This window comes from Myotis myotis, unplaced genomic scaffold, assembly GCF_014108235.1.
Source record: "Myotis myotis isolate mMyoMyo1 unplaced genomic scaffold, mMyoMyo1.p scaffold_m19_p_7, whole genome shotgun sequence".
Lineage (NCBI taxonomy): Eukaryota > Metazoa > Chordata > Mammalia > Chiroptera > Vespertilionidae > Myotis > Myotis myotis.
Window position 1 is genome coordinate 2,293,735 of NW_023416379.1, and position 25,444 is coordinate 2,319,178.

Here is a 25,444-nt window from a genome sequence, read left to right on the forward strand (position 1 = left end):
TTTATAAATCTTTTGCAACAGTAATTTTAACAAAGCAGATCTTAGCAAACGTTTTGGATAGAAAAATCAGACATAATTGTATCTCAACTGAGGCTGAAAACACTTGCTTATAAGCAATAATTTTTCCCTAAAAACTAACCTCATCTTTTAATTTGTCCTTCTGAATGCTAGCTTTTTAAATATTAAAATATATTACTTTAAAAAGAAAGTATCAGCATTTAAGACTCTGAGAAGGCTTATTATTCTTAACATTATTAAACTTTGAAGGCTCTCAATACACTTTTGCAGAGTGATATAAAAAGTAAACTTCAAAACCAAAACCAAAAGTAATGAAAATGACCTTCACTAAATTCATCTGCCAATTTGCAGGTGACAATCTTTAAAAACGGGAAAAAAAACCCACCCCAAAAACAAAAAACAGCAATAAACCTATACTAACTCAGAAGCTATAACTAGCCAAATTTTCTCTGCAAACCCAGGAAAACCCTTTAAAAGGGAATATAAAACTCTTGCTCCACTATCAACAAAGAGTATTATTATGAAACAACAGTACTGTGAATAACATTATAAATCTATATTACTACAGTTGCCATGCTTGGATCCTATAAGCTTGAAAAAGACTTCAACAGAAATGTATCCAACTTATAAACGTTTGACAATGCATGTCATCATAATAGCCTAGATCCAACACATACCTTTCAAGGCTAAAATCATTCAAAATTAAAACCCACTTTACAAACATCAGAAAAGACAGATATCTTCATATAAAATCTGAGAAAAGTCTCAGTACAATTTCATCATATCACATCCCAAGCAAACAGTTTAGCAATCTAATCTGTTCAGGTATACACAGAAGAACTAATATCTAATAGCTAGACCTTGCCATATTTGAAACTTATCTACCACTCTGGTAGGTCCTATAAAACAATTACTCAATAATTCAAAATTGATACCTAGGAACATTTAATGACAGAATTATTACTGACTCACTGAAATATAAATCTTTACTTATATCAGTCAGAGTTAAATCCATTCACACACTGCTTATAAGCGCTCCATGGACACAAACAAGTCCTTACTAACTTAAGGGGCCAAACTATCGTTTGATGGCCTATGTATAGCTTTTATCTTCATTCGTGTCTGTCACTTTATGAATGTATGATAAACTTAAGTATTAAATGATTTAATGCAATATCTTTTATCTTTCATATAAAACTGTGGGCTCTTTCAAGGGTAGGATTTCTTTTCTTACTCACTCACGGGAACCATATTGAGTGCTCTATCAGATGCCATATGTTTGTTATCTTGATGCCTCCAAACAATTCTGAGCAGACCTTCTAATTTCATAGACAAGAACACAGACTCTAGAAAAGGAACATGTGCTCAAAGCCAACGGGACAGCCTCGATTATTCTCACAAACATCTACCCCACTTCCTTCTCACTGTAGACAGGGGGACCTGATGATGCTGTTTCTCATCTCAGCACTACTGACATCTTAGGCAGGCTAATTCTTTGTGGTGGGAGACTGGTCTGTAAATTGTAGGATGTTTAGCAGCAATAACGGGCCTCTACCCACTAGATGCCTTTAGTAACTCCTCCAAGTTTTGCCAAACAAAAATATTTCCAGACATTGCCAAATGTTCCAGAGGGGCCAAACCTACCTAGCTGACAATTGCTGAGCTAAGAGAATGTTAATAGATGGGACAAGAGCAGAAGCCTTACACGTGCTTAAGCAATTTGGCTTGTCTCCGGCACTCCAGTGACCTGCCATGAACTGCTGGCACTTGGAGCTGAGTCCAACAGGAACACCCACCAGCAACCAGCCTAGATCAAGGCCTAGATAACCTCAGCTCAGCCTCATCAGCAGAGCCTTAGCCAACATACAGTACACACTCGAGCGCACAGAAACCAATTTGTGTTATTTTAGGGCACTGTGTTTTAGGATAGCCTGTTATGGAGCATTATTGTGGCACCTGTTGACAAATAACACCAGTAAGGGGGTAAGTCAGGATTCTAAATCTAGGCCTGTCTAGCTCAAAAACCCACTATTATCTCCACTATGTTTAAGCTTTCTCAATTGAATTAATATCCCCACCCCCAGGATGTGATTGGTACACACTAGAGTACATTTTTTTAAAAATTAAATCTATATTTTTCAAATTATTACAGTTGTTCCTCTTTTTTCCCCCCATAGCTCCCCTCCACCCGGTTCCCACCCCACCCCCGCCCTCACCCAACCCCCTGTCCTCATCCATAGGTGCACTATGTTTGTCCAGTCTCTTCCCGTATCCCCAACACCCCTTTCACCCCCCAAGAATAGTCAGTCCACTCCCTTTCTATGCCCCTGATTCTATTATAATCACCAGTTCATTCTGTTCATCAGATTATTTATTCACTTTTTAGATTCACTTGTTGATAGATGTGTATTTGTTGTTCATAATTTGTATCTTTACCTTTTTCTTCTTCTTCCTCTTCTTAAAGGATACCTTTCAGCATTTCATATAATACTGATTTGGTGGTGGTAAACTCCTTTAGCTTTTCCTTATCTGTGAAGCTCTTTATCTGACCTTCAATTCTGAATGATAGCTTTGCTGGGTAGAGTAATCTTGGTTGTAGGTTCTTGCTATTCATCACTTTGAATATTTCTTGCCACTCCCTTCTGGCCTGCAAAGTTTTTGGTGAGAAATCAGCTGACAGTCGTATGGGTATTCCCTTGTAGGTAACTGGGTTTCTTTCTCTTGCTGCTTTTAAGATTCTCTCTTTGTCTTTTGCTCTTGGCATTTTAATTATGATGTGTCTTGGTGTGGTCCTCCTTGGATTCCTTTTGTTTGGGGTTCTCTGCTCTTCCTGGACTTGTAAGTCTATTTCTTTCACCAGGTAGGGAAAGTTTTCTGTCATTATTTCTTCAAATAGGTGTTCAATATCTTGCTCTCTCTCTTCTTCTGGCACCCCTATAATTCAGATGTTGGTACGCTTGAAGCTGTCCCAGAGGCTCCTTACACTATCTCTGTATTTTTGGATTCTTTTTTCATTTTGCTTTTCCGGTTGGGTGTTTTTCACTTCCTCGTATTTCAAATCTTTGACTTGATTCTTGCGATCCTCTAGTCTGCTGTTGGAACTCTGCATAATATCCTTTATTTCAGTCAGTGTATGCTTAATTTCTAGTTGGTCCTTTTTCATAACCTCGAGGGTCTCACTACATTTATCGGCGGTCTCACCAGTCTTTTTGAGGGTCTTACTAAATTTATCGGCCGTTTCTAGAAAGTTCTTGAAAAACCTTAAAAGTGTGGTTTTGAACTCTATATCCAGTCGTTTGCTTTCCTCCATTTCTGTCATTTGTGACCTGTTTCTTTGTCTCCACATTTTTTTATGCTTCCCTGTGTTGGTAGAGTGGCTTTGTGTGCTAGGTGTCCTATAGGGCCCAGCGGCTCAGCCTCCCCAATTACCTGAGGTGGACACTCTTGGTGCACCCCTTTGTGGACTTTGTGCACAGTCTTGTTGTAGTTAAGCCTTGATTGTGGTAGATATCACTGGGAGGAATTCACCTCCAGGCCAATTGGCTGTGAGAATCAGCTGTGTCTATGGTGGGAGAACTTCTGTGCTGAAGACACTCTTATAAGGCAAGACTTGCTTCAGTGGAGCATTGGTGCTCACTGAGTCTGCCCCCTGAGTTGTGTCCCTTATGGATCTGAGGAGTTGTAATTGGATGGTCCCACTCTGACCACTGGGTACACTGGCTCTTGGATCTAAGGAGTGCTAATTTAGCCTCTGCCTGAGGCTACCCAGCAGGAGCTACGAGGAGATCTGCAGATTCCCCTTCCTTGTTTGGGGTTTGGGGGTGCCCAAATGAGGCCCAGCTGTGAAGCAATGCAAGCTGCTGTGGGGCCTTGGGCCTTCTCTTGGAAGTTCTGGGTCTGTCTGGCCCAGCTGCAGTTTGTTAGGTAATTTTCAGATTGCAAAGGACCAGGGCATTCATATGCAAAAGCCTCTGCCCACAGCTTGGGTGGGGCAGGGTCTCAGGGAATCAACAGGGCGGAGCAAGCAGCTATGGCTGATCCTCAGCCCTGCCCTAAGGGGCCCTGTGTCTCAGTGTCCTGGTAATCGCTGCAAGCACCTCAGCGGGAAAGCCGTCCTCAAGTTCCGAGTTCTGCCTGCTGCAAGACAGTCCAGTTTCTCCCCATATGAGTCTAGGTCCCAAAAGACTCACCTGGAACTGGAGTTCAGAACAGTCGGGGGCTTGTGACTCCCTCCCGATTCAAAACGAGAGCGGTGTCCTCAGTTGCCAGCCCTTGCCGCATGCGCCTCCGTACCTGTACACTTGCGCACCTCCTCTGAGTCTGTGTGCTTTTCTCTTTCCTTCTAGTTGTAGAATTTCCACTCAGCCAGCCTTCCTGTGGTTCTGAATGATGTCCGTTTTGTCTTTTAGTTGTATTTTTGAATTTGTTGTGGGAGGCAGCAATTTCCGGTGTTTACCTATGCCACCACCTTGGTTTTCCTCTAGAGTACATTTTCAATGGGCTACTGATACCACCTTCTCATTCCCACATCAAGCCACTGATTTAAAAACACTGTGAAGGACATTATACGTACTACCTCCTTTCTGAAACATTGAATCTGAGACTTTCTTCTCCTGTCACCCCAGAGCTATCACAGCCAAGCCCACAACCAGAGCTCCAATGAACACTGCCATAAACAAGGTGCTATGTGCAGATACGGAAGTTTCTTTTAAAGATTTACCAATATTTCAAGGAATGAGGCTGTCACAAAGATATGCACAAAAAATATTTATTGTCCATCTAACATTACCTGGTAGGTAAATGGAGATATGAAAATATACAAAATCCCCACCGTCAAGGAGCTCACATTCTGGTAACACTTATACAGTATACAGGCATCTTCCAAATGCTTTTCATGCATAAACTCATCTCTAACTCTTCATAATCCCGTGGAAGAGTAACCCTATTACTATCTCCACTACAGAGGTAAGGAAAATGAGGATCAGAAATGGTAAGTAATTTGCCCAAAGTCAGAAAACAAATAGCAGAGCCAGCCAGAGGTCTTGGTCTGAGTCTGTACTTTTGACAACTATGCAGCACTGCCCCTTTAAACTTTAATAATAATATAAGCATTTTTTAATCAAGTGGAATGAATTCACTCACAAAGTCAAGCTTATATACAAATGGGGGAGCATATGTGATGACCTCTAAGATTTAAGTGGCCAATATCTAATTCATAATTCTGAAATAAATCTTTTCCCACACTGCCAAAATCTGACAGACTCCCTTGTTTTATTTGATATTTATATTTTTTAGAGGTGAGATAAAGTTCCTAATATATACCACAAAACAATACTACTCTTTTGGTGTGTATTAATAACCCCAAAGAAGAAAAGCTCAAAAACTACATGCAGATCCCAATTTTGCCAAACTCAAATTCTTTTTTTATTTTTTAGAATAGTTTACTGATTTTTAGAGAGAGGGGAAGAGAAAAGTGAGAAACATTGATGTGAAAGGGTAACAGTGATAGGCTGCCTCCTACACACCTCCTACCGGGGATGGAGGTGCAACTGATACGTGCCCAGACTGGGACTACAACCAAGCAACCTTCCGGTGCACTGGATGATGCCCAACCAACTGAGCCACACTGGCCAGGGCCAAACTTAAATTCTTTTAACAAATTTAAAATCAAGGTATTAAAAAAAGTTACCTGGAGAACCAAAATAGCTTTATATTAATAAACTTTTGCTCCTATGAATTATACTAATTTTCTCATTTAAACTGCTTTGTTAAAATAGACATTTTGAGGTGCTAAGAGTTGTCTATAACTCATATACCCACCTATTTGACATGCTTGTACCTGGATATCTGACTTCAAACTCAACACCTCTAAATCAGAACTGCTGAACCCCCACCTCCTTAACCTGTTCCTCTTCAGTCTTTCCTAGCTCAGGAACTGGCAATTCCTGTAACTTCAACTGGTCAAAACCTTTGAGCTACTCATGACTTTCCTTCACACCCCATTATTCAATCAACAAGTCCTTTGGCTTTAAGTTAACAATCTATGTAGCATCCAAGCATTTCTAAATTCTCTTGTTCAAGTTCCCTTCTGTTCCCTAGTTGGTCTCCTTCCTGCCACCATCACCCAAAGGCCTTTCTCCACACAGCAGCCAGAATGAATCTATTAAAACCCAACCAAGTTCATTCACTCCTTGGCTCAAAACATCTGAATGTCTTCTCCTTTTACTCAGGATAGTAGCTGACATCCCTACTGGAGCCCTCAGCCCCTACATAATATGTATGGCCCCTCTGCGTACTCTGTAACCTCATACTTACCACCCTTTCCAACATGCTATGGCCAATGAGTCACTACACTTGCTCACTCTGTCTGGAATGTTCTCCCCCAAGGTGATGTTCATGCCCACTCCCCCATTTTTTACTATAAACACATCCTCACCATGGATCTGCTTACCCCACTTTATTTTTCTCCACAGCACTGACTGCACCTGAAGTAAATATTCATTTGCTTACTGTCTGTCTCTGTGAATGCAATGCCTGTTTCACAAAAGCAGAGACATTGTTTAGTTTGCCCTCTACCTGCCTCCTGGAAAAAAGCCCGGCAAAAGGACCACATGTCATCACCTGTCTGCTTGGCTTATCCACCTTCTGGCGATATAAAATGAAAGCAGTGCTGCTCATACTTGAATGCATCAGAATCCTCTATGGGGCTGGAAGGCAGACTGCTGGGGTTCCCCCGACCAGGGTTTCTGATTCAACTAGATACCATAGTCCTAGAACCACATTTTAAGAACCACTCATCTAGACAATGTTATGACCCCCCCACCTTTTTTTTAAAGAAAAATGAGGACCAAGCAGATCAAGGTTATATGCTCTAACAAGGTCTAAAAGAATTCTATGTTAATGACTAAACAAGCAGATAAGAAGGCTGACCCCTTTTAGGAGACAATAAAATACCAATAGTTGACTTCAGTTGAGACAGCTGCCCAAATCACAATTTCTCATCTCTAGGAATCATTCCAAGAACTAGGGTATGTCCCTAATCATGGCAGATTGGTCCAAAACACATTCTCTAAGAATCTAAAGTAAGATAAAGTCTGGAAGGCACTGATTCCAAATTATGTTAAGAGTAAGGCTTGCAACAGAGAAGGTCCAAAGTCTTCCTAAGATTCTCATAGCTGCCCTGATTCCGTCCGAATCCTTTTTACTTCACCCAAATATCTCCCAAATTCTTTCTTTTCCTACGTCATTAATAATTTTTGTATATTTGCAACCAAAATTACTTATAAAAACCAGTAAATGTGCTAAATTTGTAACAAATTGTATTGGTAAAGCAAATTGTGAAATATCAAAGCTTTTTTCCATTATTCCAACTTACGGCACTCTAGATTAGTATATTGTAAATATAACCACTGAATTTTAAGAGTACACTACACATAATTTCTGACCTTATACTGCCAACTCTTTCTCGTATTTCAGAAAAGTCTCTAAAACCTAGCAAAAAGCCACCAATTTGCCTTTATTTAATCAATAGGTAGTTGATGCCTATTATGTCCAATATCATGCACACCTGCAATAGCAATTAATAACAAAAACAGGTTCTTGAGTTAAGTACCTTTAAATACCTTGCTGGGTAGAGAAAGAAAAATAAGCAAGAAAAATATCAGCTAATAAAAGCTATTTCAGAGGAAGAAACTGAATGTGAAACAAATGAGCAACCAGATTGCTTCTAGATCGGATGCTCAGGAGAGGCCTCTCTGAAGTGACGTTTAAGCTAAAACCTTAACGACAAGAAGCCGGCCAGCAGACATCAGTGCACAGCTCACAGACAGGTGTCAGGCTGGGAACAGGCTCAACTTGTTCGAAGAGTCAAGGTAACTACAGAGTGTACTGAAAAAGAGGAAGTCATTCACAGTAAGGCCAAAAAGATAGAAAGGACCATACCAAGTAGGGCTTTGTAACAAAAGGCAGAGTTTGGAGCTGTTTATAAATGAACTGTACAGAACAAGGCGGCTATCTGCAACAAAATGCCTACAGAGAACAGCTGAGCAAGGGATTAAAAAGAACAAACAATAAGCTGCAAACAGCTGTTATCATAGAAATTTTAGAGCCGAACAGACTCTTAGCTGTCACACGGTCCCAACTCACATTTTACTAAAAAGACAATGTGGCCCAGGCTGTGGCTTCTTTGAGGTCAGGTCACAGATGAGCTGAGAGTTGTACTTAGTGCTCTCGAACATTCAGGCCAAAGCTCTTTACATAACTCTTGCCTTGATTTGAAATCTAAAACTAAGTCTTTACCATGTGCATTTCCAAAAGTGACCTAGCAGCATTCAGATGAAAACATACTTAGAATTTTTTAAAGTTATCCATGCCAAATTGTTTACCTCTAGTCCTCTCATGAAATTATTTCAAAATGGCTGACAATGCTAAAGTGTTTACCATCAAATATACCGCATTCCAAAGTATGTACACAGAAAAAATATTGAATAAAACAAAATATACTTACATCTGGGTATTCTTTTACAGGCACATAAAGTTTCTCTTGTAACTGAACAATAGGTCCCACAGCATCAGGCAATTCCGCACTCCTCTTCTCTGCACTGCCATTTAATGTGTCATTGTACATGTCTTTCCGTACTCTGCTAATTTCTGTTAAAAGTAAAAATTTTAAATGAGTTAGACAAAAATATTCTTGCTAGTCCAGGAAAGAAAAGGGGGCAGGGGGATTTCACTGGTAAAGTGTTAAAATTCAAAGAAGTAAAGAATTGTTGACCTACCATTCTCTAGATCAGGGGTGGGCAACCCCTGGCACGCGTGCCAAACATGGCTCGCCAGTAACTTTTGCTGGCACGCAAAACCCTCTCTTAAAATCTTCCATTCACAATTTTTTTCTAATACCGACTTTTTTATTTTTCAGATAAATTCAGTGTAGGTGCATCTTAGATAAGTAATTTTACATAACAAGTTATCTTAAAGACCATAGACATGGATTGACGAGAGAGGGGAAGAGCAATTTCTATGCCTCTGCCTTAACTCTCCCTGCCTTCCTAGATCCGACCAGTGTTTTGGTTTCATCCACATACGCTTGTGAATCTTTGTTCTCAGTGATGAATTTTGCTAAGTCTCGTAATAGGAGTACCCTGACAGATGAAAGTAGTAGCGCGTGCATATCTCTGAAGATCACGAAATAGAAACCTGATGTAAAATCTCTGTCATCAGTGATGCAGCAGCAAAAGTCCCATTGATAATATCAAACGGAGTCATAAAGTTTTCTGTCGGACTATCAGTGTACATGTATACATTAAAACATAAATGTATTTTTCATCATCATATACTGTGTTTTTTGTCGCTCGAATGAATTTTATTATTTCTTCAAGGTTCTTCACATACGTACACCTTAAGAGATATCAAGTAGGCATAACATGTTCTCAAAAAATTAGAGTTGGCACGCAAATGAATTTTGAGTCAGAGATTCTGCTGGTTTTGGCACACACTCACAAAAAGGTTGCCCACCCCTGCCCTAGATTAAGTCTACAGGACTAAAGCCTCAAATTTGTTTCTACTAGAAATTAAATTTATAGACCAAATAATACATTTTATTAAAACCAACCTCAGAGCCCAAGTTCTTATCCACTGTGATATAAATCTGTTATTTTATCTAATTCTCCATGCATATATGAGGCCAGAAATTCCAAATGATAACTTCAGTCAAATAAGCATCATAAGAATGCCTATCAGACAAAACTTAATACCAAAGGCTGCCTTCTACTTCAGATACACAGATTTTTTTAAGTTCAGCAGAAGTCTGATACTCAAATTTAGTATTTAAAACTTTAGGAATAAAAGAGATATGTTAGAGAGGGTATATAGAGAGAAGGAAGGACTGAACGAATCTTTGGAAAAGCAACATTTAAGGGGTAAGGAGAAGAGGGAAACCAAGAAGAAATCGTAGTAGATAGAAGTAGGGAAGAGGTGTCAAAGAACCTAATAAATGACAGATAACTATGATTACATCCCAGGTATAAATATACTTCTTTAAAATAAAGTATGAGAAATCTATTTTAATGAGTCAAGTCCTGTACAAAGAAATTGATTAATTCTTTTAAGAATTCTTTAAGCTTCCACATTGTGCTAGAGCAATGGTTCTCAACTTTCCTAATGCCGCGACCCTTTAATACAGTTCCTCATGTTGTGGGGACCCCCAATTTCATTGTTACAAATTGAACAACATTAAAGCACAGTGATTAATTACAAAAACAATATGTAATTATATATGTGTTTTCCGATGGTCTTAGGCGACCCCTGTGAAAGGGTCGTTCGACCTCCAAAGGGGTCGCGACCCACAGGTTGAGAACCGCTGTGCTAGAGGCTCCTGATCACTGGTACCCGATAATAAGGGTTGTCATTAATTTTTTTTTAAATATATTTTATTGATTTTTTACAGAGAGGAAGGGAGAGAGATAGAGAGTGAGAAACATCGATGAGAGAGAAACATCGATCAGCTGCCTCCTGCACATCTCCTACTGGGGATATGCCCGCAACCCAGGTACATGCCCTTGACCGGAATCGAACCTGGGACCTTTCAGTCCGCAGGCCGACGCTCTATCTACTGAGCCAAACCGGTTTCGGCAGGGTTGTCATTATTAAATGAGCTGTAACCATCTCTCCATACTATAGATTATAACCTCCTTGGGGAAAAGGTTTGTGTCCAGTAGGATTTAAAAATGAAATCCTTTTTATTTATTTTTAAAATGTACTTTTTTGTCTTCCAAACATGGAATTTCAATATACTGTTATTAAGGAACTATCAAATATCACTTTAATTTTCTTTATTTAAAATCACTTTCAGCTAAATAAAATCCAACACAGCAAAAAGGCATTATCGAAACTGTTCTTACTTAGTCATTAAGTCTTCATTAGTGAAAACACTACTCTAATACAGTTTCTACTTCAATGATGACAATATTCATTTTATAACAAATTTTCTCTCTTAAAAAACAATTTGCCTATCAGAGCTAAACAAATATTTGTTTCTGAAAGCAAATGAAATTTTCAAAAAATCAAAAGAAGGTATCCTGGATTGAACTATATTATAAGGACAAGATCTCAATTATTTATGTATTTCCAGTTTCATAATACAATCTTTCCTAAAGATGGTCAGTATCAAGTTAGTGTTTTTCTTAAATTAGCATATGACAGTCATTCTCTAATCAAGTTTTCAACAACCAAGTAACAAGTGAAACATAAATATTGCTTAGGTAATTACAACAAGTATTTAACCAAAGGGAATTAAAATTTTTTAAATCTAATTAAAAGTAAACATATATCCTTTGGTCCCAGTCTCTATACAAAAGCACCTTCAGTATTAGTTTATTACATTTAAATACTCTTTTTGAACTGCCCACAGTACTACAATAGTTTGAGAGGGGGAATGATTTCCAGGTAAACATTTTATCAAATTAAAACACACACAAGAGAATCAACTATAAATGAGAAAATTCAGATGCCTAGATTAAAAAACACATAAAGTGCCCGGTCGGTGTGGCTCAATAGTTGATTGTTGACCTATGAACCAGGAAGTCAAAGTTTGATCAGGGCACCTGCATGGGTTTCCAGCTCAATCCCCAGTAGGGGACGTACAGGAGGCAGCCAATCAATGATTCTCTCATCACTAATGTTTCCATTCCTTCCTCTCTGAAATCAATAAAAATACCTATTTTTTTAAAAACATAAACATACAAAACCCAGTAACCTTCACATATCCAACTAGATGATATAATGGAAGACATATTTCCAACTTAAGCTATATTTCTATAAACATTTGTGTGATTCTTTTATTAATAACTGAAAGTTCCATGAGACTCTGTTACCCTCTGTCTTCCCAGCTTCTAGAATCCTGCCTGGAACATAGTGGGCCAGGTCCTCAATTACTACTCAGTAGATTGGATGGATAGGTGGGTGAATGAAGGGAGGAATGAGCTAGGTTCTAGGGCGTTGAAGTAAACAAGTCACAGGTTCCAGCTCTCAAAGAACTTAGTCTAATATGAAAGGTATGTAATATGAAAGGCATATAAACAAACAGATAACCTAACGCCTCTGAACAGTAAGGGTACAGAGACAGTGGTAGCACAAAAGCAGGAGTCATCAACTAGTGCAGGTATTAGGGTCAAGAAAGAAGTCAAGAGGAAAGAAAGTCTGATATTTTTCTAATGACAAGGAGTCATGTAAAGCAAAAGCACACTCGGTATAATTAAAATTCTGTTTTCTTAAGATAAAGTCTTTTTACCATGTTTCTTTCAGTTCCTACAATATATCACTCAATATAATAAATGAACACAAATTCTATATGAAACAGTACATAAAAGATGACTAAGACAGTGGTAGTTCTCAAAGAATTTACAATCCAATGCATCGTGGATCTCACCAGTTGAGAATGAGTACTACCCTTTATTAACAGCAACTTTCTAGCCAGAAAATCATTAGCACTTCTTGGCATGGTATTTATAACACTCAAGTTAGAACAAGTTTTGGTTTGAGTTCTAAGAGCAACTGCTTGTGTGATTTTAAACAAGTTTCTTATTTAACCTTTATGTGCCTGTACCTCATATACTAGTAATTAGAGGCTGCTTTCTGAGTGACTCAGTTGAATCCACTGGTTTCCAACCTCCGTATACAAGTACTCCATTTATTTACCCTCATGTTATAAAAAGTTCTGTCTCCAAAATTGTTCATTCTATTAAGTCCTGGTGGTCAGAGCTTTGGTTTATGTTGATATCAAGTGATATAATCACAGTCAAAAAGGCATGTCATGAGTATGGGTGACACTCTAATTCCTTCATAGGTGGTGGATTCACAGATGCTTCTTTATGAAACACAGGAGTGCTTCAAAATTAGTATGTTTCATATGTTCTTCTGTTACATCAAACATAACATGACAATGCTCAAATGTTCCCTCATCTCCACACTCACTACCTACTTCAAACCACAGCTGTGGTTCAGAGAACTGAAAGTTCAGAAACTTTTGTTTACTCACCTAGTATAAAAATTCTGCCATTTGTGACATCAATAGACCTTGAGAATATTATGCTAAGTGAAATAAGCCAGCCAGAAAAAGCTAAGAACCATATAATTTCACTAATACGTGAGATATAAAACTGAAACTGGTGAACACAAACAGCAGTATGGTGGTTGCCAGAGGAAAGGGGGCTGGGGTGCTGAAGGGGGTCTAATATATGGTGACTGAAGATTTTACTTTGGGTGATGTGCACACAGTGCAACCAACATACAGATCTTGTATCATAGAAATCTACAACTGAAACCTATACGACCCTATTAACCAATGACACCCCAATAAATTTTAGTTAAAAAAAACTTTCCCATTAATAAATCAGCATTTCCCAAAGTTTAAAAATAGATAAGTAAAAATTCCCACTACACTGACCCAAAAATATCTCTAAGATCAAGACGATTTTGTTTTAGGCATCTCTTAAGTTCTTAAATGTTACAAATTTATTTTACAGAACCAAAATCTTTCCTAAACTTTCTTCCCACCCCAATACTCCAAAGCTCATAAAATAGGTCAAATGGCCGAAACCGGTTTGGCTCAGTGGATAGAGCATCGGCCTGCGGACTGACAGGTCCCAGGTTCGATTCCGGTCAAGGGCATGTACCTTGGTTGCGGGCACATTCCCAGTAGGAGATGTGCAGAAGGCGGCTGATCGATGTTTCTCTCTCATCGATGTTTCTAACTCTCTATCTCTCTCCCTTCCTCTCTGTAAAAAATCAATTAAATATATTTTTTAAAAAAATAGGTCAAATGCCTCTTTCATATGACAGTCCTACAAATATTTGAAGAGTTCTGTAATACCTAGTGTCTTCTTCTCTAACCTGCATAACAGCATGGTTTTATACCCTCCCACTCATCTAGACACCTAGATGGTTAGATATCTAGATGGTTAATTTGTCGTCCCTTTTAATACAGAAAATCCTGTATGCCATACAGCCTTCCCTAACAACTGATAGGTATGAAGACTGAGGTTGCCTACCCTCCCCATCCAGTCCCAAATATCCCACCTTCCCGTGCGTTCAAGAATACCTATACTCTTTGCTGAGCACATAACACTGCTGACATGCTGGTGGTGGTCCCAATCCAAGCCTCCACCATCGATACAATTCTGTCTCCACAGATGCATACCTACTGAGTCAATTAAAAAATTTTTTGTGGTTCTTTTCTACTAGACATAGCCCTTCAGACTTAAGTTAATCTTATCAGTTGACATTCTTTAGGAATGATTATTCTGAGTCTAGGATCCAACTAACTGCAATTTCATTGAACACACACTTCTCTAGCCTGCATGCTAAAATGCAGGCACAACTTATGAATTACCTGACAAAAATCTGAAGCCACACTAGGACCTGAACCTCCTTCCAGATCTATCAGTTTAAACAGGAAATAATCTATTTTAGAATATACAGGTTGTGTCATCAAGTTTAGAATATAAATTTTTCAGTTTTGGGGAATAGTCACCTTTCCACCATTCAGCTCCTCTAATTTTTCCATGTTTTCTTGAACAGTCATCACATTTTTTCAAATCTCAATGTCCTGAAAACTAAATTTTTGTTTAGGACTAAAACTTTGTTTCACTTATGCTACTTACTGTCTAGTCATATTTCTCTGCTTTAATTATCTTGATGTTTGTCCTTTTGCAAACTAAAGCTCAATTATCGGTAAATAAATTCTGTTTATAGAAGGGAAAACAGTCACTGCACAGTTCTGTTTTGTGACCTGTTAATATACATCACCTGCCGTAAGCCTTTTTCCTTCCCCTTAATTCCTCTAACTACGACTTTAAGTAAAAGCTTTGTTCCAAAATCATTCTTGCATTTCATAAGCCTCAAGTTCATTTCTGCCTATGGTTTTCTATCACCACCACTCTTCTATTGTTTCTGAATTATTGTATATGTATCCTACCCTTTGCCACCTTAAAATTTTACACATCCTTTTAAAATATGAACTATTGATTAACTAACAGACTATGGAAAAGTACAATGTCACAATTCAAGATAACATGAATAATATAGAATAGGAAAATATAAGGTAAGAAATCTAACTGATAAAATTAAGTAGTCATTTCCCACATAGATAATAACTGCATAAATTCAATACTGCAATGTTGGAAGACTAGGTAAAAAGAATAAAACATAGCCCTATTTCACTTTCTGGCTTAGAATTTTTCAACAAATTTAAATCAAGAAAATAAGAATTGAGAAATAATAAAAATATTAACTAGCTCAGTAATAAATAAAAAACTATCAATGATATACAAATAAAATGCATGAAAGTACCATTTTTAGGATTTGCAACATCCCAAATTAAACGATGACTGTTATAAAACTGAAAAAATTTTCATACAAAACATGTCATGTACTCAATGTTACGGCAGCTAACTCTAATTGCTCAACTGGCTATTCTGATGTTATAGATATATTTGGGCATCTATCTGATTTCTTTGTGCCTTACACTTAAATCCATAAAAAAAATTACATCACTGTAATACAGCTGGAGCTATAATGAAAAAGTTATGGTATCATTTGACCATTATTGTGTTTTTAAATTTCACATTTTCCATTAATTTCTGCAATAAAATAAGAGCCAACTATTTATAAAAATATCTATGCTTTGATGTTCATAGTGTAAATTTTATAAGCAAAGTTAAAATGCCAGCTTTTACCTTTTCCACTGAAATTTAAATGAGCTCTATTATTTCCTCACTATTGCAATTCATCTCTCGCTGGACGCTAACCTGGCACACTTCCACAAAGAGCACAGTGAGATTTTAGTTAGTTTAGTCGTATTAGTCTCTATTTACAAGATATTCATTAAATATTAACATAAAAATATAGGGTGTATTTATAACCACAGAACAATTGCCACTACATAGTGCTGTCATATGCCCTTAGTCAACACAGCTCTCTTCTGTTAAAAGAAACCTCTAATTCAGGGTTTACTAAATACTGGGAAAAGCTTTAAAGATATTTTGAGCATAGCAAAACCCATAGAATAACATAACTTCACTGTGCTCATTTTAAAAAGCCATATTCACAAGGTACAGAAAGCAAATGCATTAAAAAGCTGATTATTAGAGAATATGCACTATTTAGTGGAATATGTTTTGCTTACTCAAACAACAGAATAAATTAAATCTGATTTAACTTTGAGGTAACTACTTATTGAAAGTGGCAAGGAAAAAAAAGCTATCAATAATCTCTAGATGGGACCTTATTTTTAGGTTAAACTGTGTTTGTACTTCAGAACTATAAGCACAAAAAGAAAAACTAGAGTTAAATTCAACTTCATAACCCTCCTTTAAATTGTCAAAATCAACAATTGTGCAAAACTGTTGATATATTTCACATAAAAAATGTGAAACAGCAAGTCTTATAAAAATGTCTATCCTATTTCCATGACTGTTCTCAGGAGCTGTTTTATGTTTTTGAAAGTTATGTAACAGTAGCTGCATTTTCCTGAAAAAAACAAAAAACTCTTTCAAAAGTTACAGAAAAAAATGTCTAATGAATGATTCAATGTATACTAAGTATGTGTATTTTTAGATAGACACAGAGAAGTTAAAAAAAAAAAAAAGACATCACACCTCGCCCTAGCCGGTATTGCTCAGTGGTTAGAATGTCAACCAAAGCACCTAGGTTGCCAGTTTGATCCCCACGGGGTGCAGGAGGCAACCAATTGACCTCTTTCCCCCTTTCTCTCTTCCTCCCCCCCCCCCCTCCCCTTCCACTCTCTGTAAAAAGCAATGGAAAAAGTATCCTCGGGTGAGGATTAAGAAAACAAACAAAGCTATTACACCTCAAAAAACTAAAAATAGAACAACCATATGACCCAGCAATTCCATGTCTGGGTATATATCTGAAGGAATCCAAAACATTAATTAAAAAAGATAGGCACGCCTATGTTCACTGTAGCATTATTTATAATCGCTAAGATATGGAAACAACCTAAGTGTCCATTAATAAATGAATGCATAAAAAAGAAGTGGTACATATATACAATGGGATATGACTGACATCCTATATAATAAAAGGCTAATATGCAAATAGACCAAACAGCATAACAACCAAAAACCAGTCGTTATGACGTGCGCCGACCACCAGGGGGCATGCATGGAATATGGCGGGTGATGGCCGCAGTGGGATGGTGGAGCAGGTGAGTGGGGGTGCCAGACCAAGGAGAGGCTCCGCCAGTCGCTGTCATAAGGGCGAGCCTCTGGCGGTCACTGAAAATTCTTTGCTCCTGCGTGCAGCCATCCCGCCTGGCACTCACACCTGCTGCCAGCCCCGGTCCCGCTTGCACCTGCTGCTGGCACTGGAGCTGCCACTCGCACCTAGTGCCAACTCTGGCCCTGCTCGCACCCGCAGCCGGGACCACCACTCACTCGGCGCCATCAGCAGATGAGAGCAGCGGCTGCTGGCTCGGATCGCCCTTGAAGGCTTCTCCACCTCCCCCTGCTCCTGAGGGGCAATTGAGGCAGCAGCCACCGCTCGCACCTGCTGCTGGCGCCAGCCCCGATCGTTCCACACTGTCAGCGGGTGTGAGTGGAGCCGGCACCTTCAGTGCGTGGGAGTGGCGGCGGCAGGAGCTGGGCTGCCGGCAGACAAGGGGACCAGGGGCTGTGGCGGGAGGGACCAGGTGTGGGCGCGGAGGATGGGCCGAGACCCGCCCCTGTGCCTACTTGCAGCCTCGCAGCCCACAGTTTCTTTCAAGGTGCACAAATTTATGCACTGGGCCCCTAGTAAAAAGTAAATAAAATCTTGCCATTTGCAGCATGATGGATGGACCTAGAGGATATTATGCTGAGTGAAATGTCAGACAAAGAAAGATAAATACCGTGTGATTTCACTTACATGTGGAGTCTAAAAACCAAAATAAATGAACAAAACAGAAACAAATTCATATAGAGAACAAATAGATGGTTGCCAGACTTGGGGGGTGGGGGAGTGAAGGAATTAATACAAGTACAAATTGCAGTGGGGATGTAAAGTTCAGCATAGGGAATACAGTCAATCATGTTGTAATAACTTTGTAAAATGTCAGTCTGGTCTAGACTTACCAGTGATCACTTTGTAAGTTATATAAATGTCTAATCACTATGCTGTACACCTGAAACTAATATGTTATATGTCAACTGTAAAGATGTAATGACTATTAACAGTCATCTCTGAGAGATGGATTTACAGGAACTATTTAGCTTTCACATTATTATGTGAGTATTTTTGTGTTATCACTTAGAAAATAAAGATATTCTCATTTGGAGAATAGGAAGTACTTTAACACATTGTATGCAGGAAACGTGTTTACACGTTTTACGTATTTATACGTTCTACCAGTGTAGTAGAGCGCGGGATACGTATTAATAAGTTTTTTATAGACTAGCGGTAGAATGCGGGTAACGTATAAATACGTAAACTAAAGTTATCGTAATTTTACTGAATGTTGCCATTTGCGCAAAAAATTAGCAAAAATGGCCCGCGCCACCTGTTAGCGCGCGATAAAAACTACCCGCAAACAATGTGTTAAGTCAAAATGTTGCACGTATTATTGAATTCCCTATACAAAATTATAATAAGGATTAAGTCATTGACTCCCAAATCTAAAAGAAAATCCCCAGAGACCTAGCTAATTATTTTTTACTGTATGAGCAACTCCACCATGCTAAAATAATTTATCTGAATTATTACCTGATCCTCATCAGAATCTGAAGAATACTGTAATAATATTAATAATACTAATAATGCTCAAAGATTTAAAAAATTGGTCCAAGGTAACAGTAAGTCCAACCACCTTTTATTTACAGTTTCATAAAGGAATTCCTGAAATAAGAATCTTAAAATTCACTTTAAGAGATAATAATTAGAGAATGTGAAAGAAAAAAATGGAATAAACCAACTTTTGGTGTATTACTAGCTGTACTAGAGTAAGTTCACCAATTTGCTGGTGACACCAAAAACCAGTTTTTGTAGCCTCCGTTCACTCCCAGCTTCCTGAATGAGTACATGGACACTGCTGGTGTACATATAAGGGAAAATAGGTTACCAGAAGAAAATAAAAAGAACAGAATGGAGGAAAGGATATTTTTAAAGTGAATACACTAAAAACCTATTATTTAATTGGAATAGGTTTTCTTTCTCATTTAAATTGAATTTTGTTTGGAGGTTAGTTACTTTTAAACTATGTTAGTAAATTAAACATCAAGTATAATTTAATAAAAATTTTGCCTTCTAGTCATTTCATTTAGAATACTCAGGGGAAACCAGTCCTTGTTTCCATATAATACGCACTGTATGAAAATTTACATGAAAATTTGATGGTTAAGAAATACTCATGGAAAATAGCTGAAGATGCAACAGTAAATTAATCAGTAGGTATCATCAGAAACCAGGTAAAAATAATACTTGAGAATCTGGTGATTTTTATTAATGACTCTTTTCCGAACCCTTTTAATATATCTGGAAGAATAAAAATAAACTCATCACAATGGAAATGGATACCCAGGATATAGAAGTGGAAGAGAAACTTTTTTCAGCATATAGTTATAGGTCATTTGAATTTTTGATAATCACAATGTATGAACATTTCAAAAATACTTTTCTTACAAGTTCTTACTTGTAACATGATAGTGATAGTAATGGGTTATAATTCATAAGACCACAATGCCACAAACTGAATAAAATAAGTATATGGGAGAGAAGGGACAGGTCACTCTTAAGATGGGTAGAGAAAATCACCAATAGAATACCATAGTAGCCAGGCTGGTGTGGCTCGGTGGTTGAGAGTTGACCTATGAGCCAGGAAGTCATGGTTTGATTCCCAGTCAGAGCACGTGCACAGGTGCGGGCTGGATCCCCAGTATGGGGCGTGCAGGAGGCAGCCAATCAATGTTCTTTCTTATCATTGATGTTTCTCTCTCTTTCTCTCTTTCTCTCTCTCTTCCTTCCTCTCTGAAATCAATAAAAATATTTTTTTAAAAAAAAGAAAAAGAAAACCATAGTAATAATTGTTTCAGGCAAGAGCCATTCAACAGATGCTAAAATTAGTGAACAAAAAATATGAGAAATAGGATATTGGTACAGTTTCAGAGTATCTCCCCACAAGACATTTAATTACAAAGGAAAAAAGAGATTGTATAGTAGAGAAACCTGGCAGATACCACCTTAACCAGGTGACCGAAGTTAGTATTACCAAAGAGACATATACCGCTAGTAGGATGCACTGAGAAAGGCCAGACAGTATTTCTGCCATTTCCTTGCCAAAAAAAGCATAATGTCAATCTAAACATGAGCAAACACCACACAAATCCAAATTGAAGAATATTCCACAAAATCACACACCAATAATCCTCAAATTTGTCAATAAAAGTGTCATGAAAGAATGTGACACTATCACAGACTGAAGAAACTAAAAAGACATCACCAGAGTTAGCTAATAATATTCTACCAATGTTAATTTCCTGGGTCCTATAATTGTAGTATTGCTGTTTTATGAGTTAACATTAACTTCCGTAACTATTTTTTTCTACTTTATCAAAGCCTATATTTATTTCAAAATAAAAAGCTAAAATAAAAGCTTTCACTTTGGCCTGCTGAGTTATTTAATTGGGGGTGAGATAGTGGGAAAGAATGAAAGCCATGCAAATGTCTTTTCTAGTTTTTGGAAAAAAAAGCCTGCTTAGTAAAACTAGGGATCTCAAAAGCATTCAAAATAATCTCTAATGCAATGTAATGTTTAACATGCATTGCTTACAAAACACACATATTTTAAACCCACCATAAGAACATAAAGAAAAAACTACAATCCATCAACAATGACCTTTTTGTAGAAAGCAAATCTAGTAACTGCATGTGGTAAGGAAAAAGGACATGAGTTTACATAATTCTAGATTTTACTCCTGATTCCCTGCACGATGTAGTTGTGTGGCTTTGAACTTAACCCTGTGGGTCTGTTTCCTCTTCTGTAAAATGAAGTTAGACCAGATCACATATTTGGTCTGTGCATCTTCCTTTTCTTCACAGAGACCCCGTTTCTGTCGCCTGTGTCAATGCCCCACAGGAAAGGACTGTGTTTGCTCCATTACCAATTGAGAACCTCATAGGGTCAATCCTATTCCTTGGCATCACACATTCCAAAATGTCTTAAACCACTGATACCCTTGGGAAGCACTACATCTTAATAGAACTATGCTGTACACATTTGTATTTGAGGAAGTGAGAGATCTGTCCCTGTGCATTTTATCCTCTTCAAGCTCCAAATCCCTAAGGGCGTCAAAGGCATTTGGTAAATCAGAAAAATGAAACATATTCTTTTTTGGAATGAAAAAAATCCCAAAATTTCTGAAGGAATTATATCTGTGTAGGAGAGGGGTGGTTTGCTTTTCTTAGATAACAATTTCTTTGATTTTTAATTATCCTTTTCAATTGTATTCCAAATTCTACCTAAGCTCAATAGAGGAAAAATCTAAGATCTGTAATCATGCTCCACATGAATATCACCTTAATTTCATGAACAAAAGCTAATGAATGACAATAGATAATCGACTATAAACAATATTCCAAAAGGTCCTTTATAGCAAGCGTTGAGATTAAATTAGAAAAGAAAACTTCCATTTTTTAACAAGAGCAACAGATATCAACATGACAGGAACTAAAAACATTATTTTTAAATGGCGAAAGTATATGATCTCCTTAAGTAAGCCAATGTTTGTTTACAATACAAAAAAAAACGCTAGATTCAGAACACCTATGTTATGCTACTGGCAGAACTCTACTTACTACATTTTTACTGCCGCTTAAAGTATATGTTCTCATATATTCTTTATCACTTTTTAAAAAATAATTTTTTATTGATTTCAGAGAGGAAGGGAGAGGGAGAGCGATAGAAACATCAATGATGAGAGAGAATCATTGATCGGCTATCTCCCACACACCCCTCACGGGGGATTGAGCCTGCAACCCAAGAATGTGCCCCTGACTGGAATCGAACCCAGGACCCTTGAGTCCACAGGCCAAGGCTCTATCCACTAAGTCAAACCGGTTAGGGCCTCAAATATTGTTGAAAATCGATTTTAATGAGTTTTAAAATGCAGAATACAGCATTCTTGTTGAGATCATAGAAATTTATTAGAATGAAAGCTAATTGCTACATAAAAATATTATCAAAATCCAACAAAAAAAACCATGGTCAAAGACATTCCAGACCAATTTTCTCCTTGAACTCAAATGAACATATCCATATGTCTTTTAAATATGTCACCTTGATACATTCAAAACCAAACTCATCTGTCCCCCAAATTGATCCTACTGATACCAGAAAATGCAAGTCCATTCTCTCACACATCATCTCTAATCCACCAGCAAATACTATGTACTCACCTTTTAAAATACTATGTACTCACTTCTCAACCACCTTAACCTCTACCACCCTAGTTCTAGCCACTATCATTTTTCACCTAAACCACTGATAACCTAACTAGCCTGCCTCCCTGTTTCCACCACTGCCCCTTGTCAGCCAAGTACAGCAGTTCTCAACCTGTGGGTCGCGACCCCCACAGGGGTCGCCTAAGACCATCGGAAAACACATCTATAATTACATATTGTTTTTGTGATTAATCACTATGCTTTAATTATGTTCAATTTGTAACAATGAAATTGGGGGTCACAACATGAGGAACTGTATTAAAGGGTCGCGGCATTAGGAAGGTTGAAAACCACTGGTCTAGTCTGTATTCTCCAGAGTCAGCCTGTTAAAATCCAAGCAATATGTCACTCCTCTGCTCAAAACTCTCCCATGGAGCTCTTCTCAAACTTTTTGGTCTCAGGAGCCCATACTTAATAAATTACAACAAGGGGCCGGCTGGTGTGGTTCAGTAGCTGAGTGTTGACCTATGAACCTGGAGGCTGCAGACTGGATCCCCAGTGTGGGGGATGCAGGAGGCAGCCCAGCAGATCAATGGTTCTCTCTCATCACTGATGTTTGTTTCTCTCTCTCTCTCCCTTCCTCTCTGAAATAAATAAAAATATATTTTAAAAAAATTACTACAAGGAAGCTTAAAGAACTTATATTGGTCAGAATTATATCTATTAATATTTATTGTACTAGAAATCAAAACTTTAAATTACTTTTGATTCATTTTATAATAAAAGTGAACCCCATTACATGCTAACAAAGCAATTTATGGAAAACAGATTATTTTCCAACAAAACAAAACAGTGAGAAGAGACATTGTTTTATATTTTTGCAAATCTTTTAACTGTCTTCCTTAAAGAATTCAATCTGTCTTCCCTCTAAATTCAATTTGTTGCAATATCACGCAGCACAGAGCCTCTAGGAACACTGCACTGTATACTCATGTGAGAATGAATGAAAAAGTCAAGTGACATTATTATGAAAACACTTGGCCTCTGATTCCCTAAAAGGGTGCTGGACCATGTTTAAGAACCTGCTCTAATGCTTTCCCATGTGTAAATGCCCAGGTCCTCACAAAGATCTGCAAGGACCCACAACATCCAGAGGCTTCCTCTTACCATGCAGCTCTTATCTTTCTGACCCTCTCTCCTAACCAATCTACCCCTCCCCCAACCCCTCTGCCCCTGATCGTTCACAGCTACAGCCACACAAGGAATTATAGGCCCTGTCCTCCCAGTTCTGCATTGACTATTCCCTCTATTTGTAAAGCTATTACCCAGAGGAGTATGGCTCACTCCATTACCTCCTTCAAATTTCTGCCCTAATGTCAATTTCTCCTACAGACCCTCTCACACCTCCCTGTGTAGTACTGCACCTTGCCCCCAATCCATCAGAAAACTCTGATCCCCTTTATCCTGTTCAATGTATTCCCATAATTCACAATGCCTAACATGGTTCAGAATGTATTTCTTGTGTATTGCTGTCTCCTACATAAGAATGTAAAATCCGGATGGCAGATAGCTTTGATTTTTGTCTTTTGCTATATTCCCAACATCTAGATCCTTGGGGAAAAAAACATCGCTTAAAACTCATTAGGACTATTACCACAAAAACATGCAAAGCTACAAAGCATTCTTAAAACTTTACTCAAGCATCAATAGGTTTATTTGTTTGATTCCTCATTCCTTTAGTTTAAAATATATCTTAAAAAAATAATAAATCTTTATTGTTGAAAGTATTACAGATGCCCCCTTTGTGTTTTTATCCCCAGTGACCCCTTCCACCCCACACCCGCCCCTCCCAAGCCTTCACCACGCTATGGTCAGTGTCCATGGGCTATGCATATATACATATGAATTCCCCAGTTAATCTCTCCTCCTCTCCCCACAACTGCCCTTACCCTCCCACCCCCAGCCTTCCCTCTGAAATCTGTCAGTCTGTTCCATGATTCTATGTTCCTATCCTCATTCCTTTATCCTTGAGAAGTATCAGAAATGAATCCTTCCTCCTCAAAAGGGTTTGACTCTCTCTTTTTTAAAACATATTTTATTGATTTTTTTACAGAGAGGAAGGGAGAGGGATAGAGAGCCAGAAACATCAATGAGAGGGAAACATCCATCTGCTGCCTCCTGCACACTCCCTTACTGGGGAAGTGCCTGCAACCAAGGTACATGCCCTTGACCAGAATCGAACCTGGGACCCTTCAGTCCGCAGGACAATGCTCTATCCACTGAGCCAAACCGATTAGGGCTTGACTCTCTTTACTCTGGATTTGTGAGACTCTGAAACACTTGGTTAATAATATATGTTCGTTATATCAATGTTAAACTCTCTAATGTATTTTAGATTAAATGAGAAGATAAAATGCACAAGCATCTCAATATGAATGGCTTTCCCTTAAAGAAAAAAACCCAGCTAATCTTAAGGAAAAGACTGCCCTGCCCCTGCTGGGATAGCACCAAAAGGGTTGTCATTCCTCAAGGTTTTGTATAACCTCAATACTTACAGTCTGCATAGTTCAACTCTTTATTTAAAGCATATTTAGTAAAAATTTAAGAGTAAGATTTTATTCCCTAATGTGCAAACTGTTTATAAAATAGGTTGACCTGAATAAAATATAATCTGAGTTTTTCTAAAAACTGTCAATCCATCGTACAATATAATGGTTTTTCAAAAATACACACATTCAACAAATTTGTATTGTATATTTACTATGAACTAGACCAGTGATGGCGAACCTTTTGAGCTCGGCGTGTCAGCATTTTGAAAAACCCTAACTTAACTCTGGTGCCATGTCACATATAGAAATTTTTTGATATCTGCAACCATAGTAAAACAAAGACTTATATTTTTGATATTTATTTTATATAGTTAAATGTCATTTAACAAAGAAAAATCAACCAAAACAATGAGTTCGCGTGTCACCTCTGACACACGTGTCATAGGTTTGCC

At 38.0% G+C, this 25,444-nt stretch overlaps 1 protein-coding gene across 14 annotated transcripts in view; it reads right to left on the reverse strand.

The window, feature by feature from the left end:
• QKI (QKI, KH domain containing RNA binding) overlaps positions 1-25,444 on the reverse strand; it is a 136,898-nt gene that overhangs the window by 84,456 nt on the left and 26,998 nt on the right. For 12 of the 14 annotated variants that reach the window (XR_004968680.1, XR_004968679.1, XM_036316015.1 and 9 more), the window contains exon 2: positions 8,525-8,667. Coding sequence is in view for 12 of the 14 variants with exons in the window: in XM_036316015.1 (XP_036171908.1) it covers positions 8,525-8,667 (143 nt within the window). In the remaining 2 variants the exon portion in view is untranslated. Of the gene's footprint in view, positions 1-8,524; positions 8,668-14,113; positions 14,226-25,444 lie in introns of those variants that run through there. The other 2 variants (XM_036316013.1, XM_036316008.1) reach the window with 2 other exon arrangements.